The sequence below is a fragment of the Branchiostoma floridae genome, chromosome 3 (genome assembly GCF_000003815.2).
Source record: "Branchiostoma floridae strain S238N-H82 chromosome 3, Bfl_VNyyK, whole genome shotgun sequence".
Taxonomy (NCBI): Eukaryota; Metazoa; Chordata; class Leptocardii; order Amphioxiformes; family Branchiostomatidae; genus Branchiostoma; species Branchiostoma floridae.
In genome coordinates, this window is record NC_049981.1 from 3,248,104 (window position 1) to 3,256,731 (window position 8,628).

At 42.4% G+C, this 8,628-nt stretch overlaps 1 protein-coding gene across 1 annotated transcript; it reads right to left on the reverse strand.

The window, feature by feature from the left end:
* Positions 1–5,101: 5,101 nt before the first annotated feature.
* Positions 5,102–8,286, reverse strand: LOC118410834. Its single transcript, XM_035812670.1, has 3 exons — positions 7,581–8,286; positions 6,015–6,389; positions 5,102–5,530 (listed from the first exon to the last, which is right to left on the reverse strand). Exons 2-3 carry the CDS (start codon positions 6,337–6,339, stop codon positions 5,262–5,264), a joined length of 594 nt encoding a protein of 197 aa, XP_035668563.1. The 5' UTR covers positions 6,340–6,389; positions 7,581–8,286; the 3' UTR covers positions 5,102–5,261.
* Positions 8,287–8,628: the final 342 nt, after the last annotated feature.

The following is an 8,628-nucleotide window of genomic DNA, read 5'->3' on the forward strand; positions in this document are numbered from 1 at the left end:
CAGCACAACACACACACGCACACAAAAACATTCCTATCTATTTTTATCTAGTCTGTTGTACTGTAAAGGTAGTTAGATTTTACTACAAAAGAAAAAAAAAAGAATGTGACTTTTTCCCTTATACATATTTCCACTAGGACGGCGTTCTCGCCGCACTCTCTCTGTGACCTAAAAGTTGACAGATCGCTCAACGAATTGTATACAAAAGAAACAAATCTTTTTACACTTTGTGTGCTTTGTTGTCTTCTCAGTCATGACTTTTGCGTTTTGGATGATATACCCGGTGTAAAAGCAAAAGTAAAACATATCCTATTTAGGTTGCAGTGAGAACGCAGCGCGATCGCCATCTAATGGAAAGGGGGCTTTATTATGATCCGGTTTCACCTACTTCAAAGCCTAAGCTTTCCCTTGTTCTGTATGAAAGTCAGAAGCCGTGAAAGTATACGGGAAAACGCCCTGTTCATTCACGAGTAGTACAATGGACATGGCTTTACCTTCCGTGCCGCGGAATACGAAAATCGTTCTCAAAATCATCCCAAGATTACTAAGATCCACACAAATTTTGTGTGAATCTGGGATGAAACAGGTCCTCTTCTCTGGTGACTTGAAACTCAACAATAGATGTTGGGATTTTAATCCCTGAACTTCCGACTCAGGACTTAGATAACACAAAAAATGGCAACGGTTCGCCTCAGGCTGGATTTGGGCGTTTTTTTTCATGCATGTTATTGTATCTATCTAATGTATTTGTATTTTCGTTCTTTTTATCGTTGTGAGCCCGGAAAGATTAGTTCTATTTGAGGCTAACTCGAAGTCAAAACAAAGTTTCGCTGCAGTACTTAGGTCACACACTAGTAGTGGTGGTGAAATTGACCTTGACCTTTGTCAAGGTCGATCATTGTCAAGGTCGATTTCACCACAAAGACGGTCACGCTCATACATATGCACACACACACACGCATACACGCACACACACACACGCACACATGCACACAAACACACACGCACATACACACGCACGCACACACACACACACACACACACACACACACACACACACACACATACACATACACATACCTGCACGGTTTTGTGAAGAGACAGTAGGATGTTGTTGTTCCTATGATCCACACACACACGCTTGTACGTCTGTACAGTTGTGTCGAACTTGGACTGGGTGTCACCGCTCGTTGCTAGAATGCAGACCTTCCCGGTCAGAGCTGCTGCGATCCTGTGATAAGGACAATGTCGAATTATAATGACACTAAGATCATGTTAACTTGAAGATTTTCATACCCCTAATAATAGTTCATTAATCAAATTGATATGATTTTGAAACAGTCACAACCGTTTCAGACTTTTGATTATGATAACCGTGTCACCGGTGAAAGACATCGGATACTGTCGGAAACGTCAGTCCGTTAATTTAAAAAACCATGTACAGTTGCTTGATAAACTATTTTGGCATATTATATTGTGTGGATATCTAACGTATGTTTCGGTATACGAAAAATCGTATGTTTGGGAGTGAAAAATGTTTAAGGCAGCAGCTAGTTTCTTACTCATTAATGCACTCTCACTGCAGTTGCGTCTTTTTTCTTCCGTCACTGCAGGGTTCGAAACATACTCAAAGAATTTCAAAAATAAAGAACGAAGCCATCTCAAAGTTTTCCCTGAACAGAGACGGTGGGCACCATAGACTTCCTGCAACGTATGATCCACTGCTTACTGAGTCACGTGTTCTATCTGCATAACGTGGCGTCACGACAGCAGTGGATTGTTTATTCCTTGACAAAGACTGGTGCTGTTCAGTCGAAAATTTGGGTGAGTCCAATTTTTGTGTTGGAAATTTCAGTTAAACTAGTTCTATAGGAACAAATTTCCTTACTTTTTGTGCATTTTGTCGTCTTTTATGCTTATGTTTACGTATTACGCAATATCTACATCTTTAAAAAATCGGAGAAAATAACAAAACAACGACGCAGTGAACGAACTCCGCAGTGACGCAAGGTTTACGCAGTTGCAATGAGAGTCCTGTAGTTATAACGGTTGGCCAATGCAGGTAGGGATTGGAATATACTATAGTACGTAAAATGCTTGGTAGATGAGATTTTTTTCCTACACTGTGACACTAAAAAGACATACCTGCCGTCCTGAAATCCTGAGGCGTCAATAATAGGATCTCGGGACGAACCGACGGTCAGAGCTCTTCTCGCAACCAGCCGCCCTTCTTTGGTGTATTTCAAAAACACGTTTGTATAAGTCGTGTCCACGCCTATGGCTCCTTTGCACAAGCTGCCCACGAACGTTACATGCCTTCCGTCAGAAAACAGCCCGCAACCGTTTATGTTCAGGTTGTCCCCAAAGTTCAGCATGAATTCGCTGACCTGCTCCCCCTTTAATGTGAAGACTTGGACTCGTCCGCCGCCCGCTCGGTCGATGACGTAGACATGATCTGAAGCGGTGGTGACACACAACGGTTCTGAAAACTGTCCCTTCTTTGTCCCGCTGGTCCCAAAACGGGACTTCCAAGACGTGAACGTTCTGGAAAGCGTTGAGAGCACGTCTTGTCGTAAAGAGTTGGCTTCTTTGTCTTTCTTGACCTCAATGCGTCCAAGTGTGAAAACAGACCCTTCAAAGTCACTCGGCACGAACTCTAGAACAGGTGGTTTGGGGGCGTGACGTTGCAAATTGAAGTCGAGTTGAGATTTCGTAACGTCATAGTTATGTCTCCCGTTGCCATGGCAACTCTTTAGGTGTGACGTCAGGTCTTCAATCTCGTTCTTCACGTCTTGCTCCCACTTGTAGAAGACAAGCCTCACCTGTTCTGTCAGCGTCTTGGCGCTTTCTTCGACTTTCCTTATAGCTTCTTCCTTCAGTCTAAGGATCTGCTCCTCCATTTCCGTCTTTTTGCTTTCCGTAAGACGTCTACTTTCTTCCAAGGCGTCCAGTCTCTCTAAGACTCTTTCCAACATCTTCTGAGGAGTCTTGTGAGCCTCTCCTTGCTTGTCTTCTACAGGTGTGCCACAGGTGCGGTTATTGCGAACACTGTTCATACCTTCTCCGCCCACAGTCTCACCGCACTCTCTATACAGTAGCCTTGAGGGCCGACTTCCGGTTTTTCCTGGTACTGAACAATAGCGCCGCTCACCGTTCGTTATGGTAACAGACACACCTTCCTCAGGTGGGCTCGTCTCACCTTTCTGACCAATCTTTTGTCGGCAGGTGAGGTAACAATCTTCTACCTGTCCTCCGTGACACTTTTGTTCAACGACCTTCTCGTCATTAGGTATACACACGCCCCGCACGGGTAAACCGGAAACGCCTTTCACTTTTACCTGTTGACGCCAGGTGGGACAAGAAAATCTAACCTTTCACTGAGGACGTCCGTCAGCACGTTGTTTGTCATAGTGGTTTGGTATCGCCTCAGACGACTTTTTGGTCAGTAAACCGCCGTCAACAAAACCGCCGTCAACAAAACCGCAGTCTCTGTGTCCACTGTCAGCCATGACGCGTGTACGGTAAACTCAATAGCCTGAACTTTACCCTCAGACGTGGTCGTCCCATTGAGCTGTCAATCATTTAACTCGCACGGGTCAAGAGCGTGCTGCTGTGTACACACACGCACGCTGAAGTGTCGTCGCCATGGCAACAAGGGGTATCGTTTACACCGCACTGTTGGGGAAAGGAAGCTTACCTGTGTATAGCAAATATAAAGTAGCAAAGGTGCGGAGGCAAAATGCAGGTGTGGCAAAATGTAAACAAACTGCACAGAAGTCGGCATGATTAAATGCCACTCCTTTGACAGGCTTTATGCCTCAAATACTGTGTAACTGAACTTATCTTCTTTACATGTGAAGTATTGTCCTGGGATATATGAAGAATGCTTCATACACTATTCAGGTTGGTTTTGATGTTTGAAAAGCGGTAGATTTTGGGGATGTAGGCGATCACTTTTTATTTCGTACAAGGAACAGTGGTGAAAAGCGCTTTTTTTCTCTAGATAGTTATCATTATATTGATATATGATTCTTTGTTTGAAGTAGTTACCTTTTTGTTTGAATTGGTGAAGTTAATTCCAAATCGGTAACAAGTATCCGAACACCCTATTTGAGCCTTCGGTGATTTCTCTATTTCAGAATAGGCCTTTTTCTCAGTTGACGCTTTACAAATCTCGCATAGCGGTCCGTAGTGGTACTGCAAATTTGTCTCGGACAATGTTCTTGTATAAAGTACAAAGGTCCAAGAAAGAAAATATCTTGTATCAATTTCTTGCTCTCTACTTGTGTATTTCAATAATTATAGATAAATAGATAGATAAACCGATGGATGATGTATGGATGGATTAATTGATAGTTGGATGGATTGACGGACGGATCGGCGGAAGAATGGATATGGAACAATGGATAATATCAGAAAGTAAGATATCAAAAATAGAACTTTTTATTTTTTCTCTGACATTAGATAAGCCAAACAGATGAAAGCAGAACACGGAAGAGCAGTTATTCAACCATGCAACTGGGATATGATTTTCCAAAATCATATCCAGCTATTTGGGTACTTTTTAGTTATGACAAAGATGTCTAATCTTCATCGACTACTAGTTATGCATAACACTGTTCTTGTTTTTTTGTTTTTGAGTACCGATGACCGCACGGTTTTAGACTGCTCTGTTGTATAAAAACAAACACACCGTACCGAGCTCCGCACGGCAGGTGTTAACGGTTTATTTACCGAAGGAAACTGACGACATCCAAAAATACACCGGACAGGTTTCAACGGCAGGTGGACAAACTAGTCAAATTATCCATGCAGCCAGCTTTGTATGGTCTAGCTCCAGAAAGAAAAGGAGTTCTTTGGGGCGTAAAAATACAAAACTCTCGCTTCATTTGTCTGAAGTTTTTGTTTTATATCGCAACATAGGTAAGGATAGATACGGATTTTTTCTTTGCTTTCGGACAGATGAGGACAAAATAGCACTGCTCTCAATTTAGTAACTTGTATTTATAGTGTCATACTTCACTGAACATGAACAGCCGAAGACGATAATATAACGTCCGTGGAACAATTATAGACGAAAAAGGGAAACACAACAACAAGATAGGAAAGACTCAGATTGACTGAACCGTTTATTTTCATCAAAGTTCCCTCTATAGCCATGTTTAGTTTAAGTTAACAGAGTGTAATTCATCTATGCGACCACTACAAGTCATCAGGTTACAAGTTGGACTCTTTCGACCAAACCGAGTAACTTTAACATCTCATGCACAGGCCATCCAGTGGACATAGGCAGCGTACAGCTGTGAACTGGCCCAGGTGCCGATTCGCACCGTCAGACTGGTTGTGGAGACGGACACCACGGTTGCTTTGGCGCGGGTGTGGCCAGGAAAATGGTCCAGTGACGTCAAGCCCACAGTCACCACGGGTGTTGTCCGGAAGGCCCTGCTGAACTTGGCGGTCAGGTCGAGGTGGCGATCACCATCACCGGACGTGAAGACGTCATCTGGTGTTTCAAAGACACCGCTTTCGCCTAATATAGAAAGTGTAAAATGTATTTAGCGAAGTGGCCAGGTCTTGGTAGCGACTGCTAGAACTAGACCACTTGCACCAAAATGAGTGTTACGTTTTACAACGGCACAATAGTCGGAGCATTGTAAAACTACACAACGGGAAGGGCTAGTCTATGAGAAAATGCATCATCTAACTCTTCTTTTCTCTCCATCTGTCTATCCCTGTCTTTCTAATATCAATGTGCTTCTGGGTCTTTCTTTCTCTCTGTCTCTCTCTCTCTCTCACACGCTCGCTCTCTGTGTCTCTCTCCCCCTCTCTCTCTTTTTCTTTTTTACCCCTCTCCCTTTCTCTTACCCATCTATCCTTCTCCATTTCTCTGTCTTTATTTCCCACAATTGGTGGAAAATTTCTAACTAACACACCGCTCATTGAATTGTATATACCAATACAATACTAATACAATACAATGTAACTTGAACAGTGAAACAATCATCACCACTTACAGCGTTCGATGTAGTCACGCTGTTCCAGGTCCTGGATCCTCTGGTCCTTGGCCCCCATCTCGGTCTGAAGTTGTTGGATATCAGCCTGGTGCATCTGGTCTTTGGCCGCCATCTCATTTTGAATTTGCTGAATTTCAGCTTCCATCTCTTGGTCTTTGGCGTGAAGCTGTTGTATTTCGGCCTGGTACATCTGGTCTTTGGTCGCCATCTCGGTCTGAAGTTGTCCAATCTCAGTCTGGAACTCTTGGTCTTTGGTCGCCGTGTCATGTCGAAGCTGCTGCATTTCGGCCTGTATCGCTTTGTCGTCCGCCTGAAGCTGTAGCATGTCGGCCTGTAGCTGCTCGAGCACACTTTGTAGGGACAGAGCTCGAGAGGCTGGAGCAAAACAGAAGAAAAAGTATAGTGTTAGATAATGTAGATGATGTGTGTTTGCATAATTTCATTAGATAATCGTTTTATAAAGAGGGCGAATGGGTGGTGTTAAAGCCAAGACGCATTTTTTATGTAGTGTGAAAACCAGTCCTTTTTTTGGCGTAAGAAAAGGAAAGAGACTTTCGAATGGTATTTTAGAACTGTATATATATACAAACAAAAAAACAAGTGGATACAACTGGAGTAGATAAAAGGTATATGGCTGAGTTGCCATCATCAAAGATGGAGATACTAGTAGGCTGATACATGTGGTCGAATAATGCAATTCATAATACAGAAACAAAAGAAGAATACGGAAGGTAAACCATCACAATCTCGCCCTAAAACTAGAAAGGCCGACATTTGCTTGAGAGCAAATACAGCATATTTCAGACATACCCGTTCCCATGCAAAATTGAACTGTTCCAAATCACTCCTGCGCAAAAATTGAACATTCTAACAGTAACTTCTCGAAATGAACTACTACCAAGGCCGACATCAAGGATCAAAAAGGATTGACATGAATGAAATTAAAGCCATCACATAGAAGTCAAACGAGTGACATTTGGTATAACATCTACACAAATCACAGTCCAAAGGATGAATTAATATTAATATTAACAAAATTATAAATTAGAAAACAGAAAGAAACAAACATGCCGATAACGGGGATCGACCCCGGGTCGGCGGATTACAAATCGAACGTGCAAACCACAACACCAAAAGCTCTAGAGCAACTGACGTGGTCAGTTTGGCAGCGCTTAAACCCCACTGTTACACAATAAGCAGCATAATATATTTGACCCCCCCCCCCTCCCCACAGAAAAATACTAGTATGTGGACGTCGTCACGATCAAAATAAAGATAACTAGTTACCGTCAAAAAACAGAAATGATGCAGAAAACACCATGACATCTCGTGTGGAAGTATCTTTTCCAAGGAAAACTGATTTCGCCTACTAACGTTATCAGTTCATGCATGTTTTTGACAACAAACGGAGATACACAACGACGGCAGTGGCTTGTCAGCACTTGCCTGCGGTACCAGCGTTCCACAGTTCTCATATAACGTTGTTTTGACGAATTTCACAAACGAAAACACCTTTCAATGTACATTAACAACGGAGTGAACAATGTAAGGCTAGCCATTTCTCACCTAAAGATGTTCTGCTACCGATGACAACCGAAACTGGGTAGAAGCTGACGTAAAATGCGCAGAAAACTGCAGACTAAATGCAGTTGCTGCGGGAGTCTGTGACGTAAATGTAAAATTAAAAATGAACGAGTCCGGGGTGGAATCTTCAAGAAGGTCTGCATAAAAATCTCAAACCTAAAAGTTTCTTTCCGTATATATATTTTGTGTATATTTGTAATTGCTGTTTTCAAAATAATGGTCACATATTATATTCCTATTTTCTTTGCAGTAACCTTTTATGGAGTAACATAAATTACAAAATCCTCTCAAATATGAATGGTTCCGTCTACATATAAACATGACAATCAAATGTTGCGTCATTGCCGACGAAGTGTTCCTTTCTCTTCGCTGATTGGCTGGCGGCACAATTCAATTAATTAGCAGACTGACACCTGTCACCTGTCGCCCAGGGCGGGAGTTATTGCTTTGTTTGCCATATATGGAACGCACTAAACGTCGAGAATGGCCAAAACACCTCCCGTAAAACCCCGAAATGGGTCATTTTGAAGTGATATACGCCAAAAATGAAAATTGGGTTCTTTAAATAAATACTCCATGCACGCCTGTACCAAACTTTTAGGTATTGGTCCACTCTACCATATGCATTGTGCAAAATTTCAGGTCATTCGGTCCAGGAACGACGGAGATGATTCGCTTTGAAAATTTGACAGGAGTAAGAAAGAAAGAAGAAGAAACACAAGTTAGGAATGTTTGTAAGCATAAGTCCGTGAGATTTCTGAAACAACAGCAATTCCGTGATAAACGGAACCTTCTAAAAACGTACGGAGCTAACCGTTAGCTCCGTACGTTTTTAGAAGGTTCCGAGTGCAGCGAAAATACCATCGATAGCGATTCAACTTCGGATGGCAAACCGGACAAAAGTTATAAGTACTGTTGAAGTCATTAACGTTAAAGTTTGTTTTTATTTGCCTTTGACGGTTTGACCTGAAATACTGTTACGCTAAACTCCTGCAGAGAAGTTAAGTGACTGCTGTGATTATTACAGAAA

What these genes read in the sequence shown, in the direction of transcription:
- LOC118410834 (XM_035812670.1), bottom strand. Translation starts at nt 6,339, where the DNA reads ATGCTACAGCTTCAGGCGGACGACAAAGCGATACAGGCCGAAATGCAG. An exon ending in GCGTGACTACATCGAACGCT is followed by an intron (nt 5,531 to 6,014) that starts GTAAGTGGTGAT and finishes TTTCTATATTAG; the next exon opens with GCGAAAGCGGTGTCTTTGAA.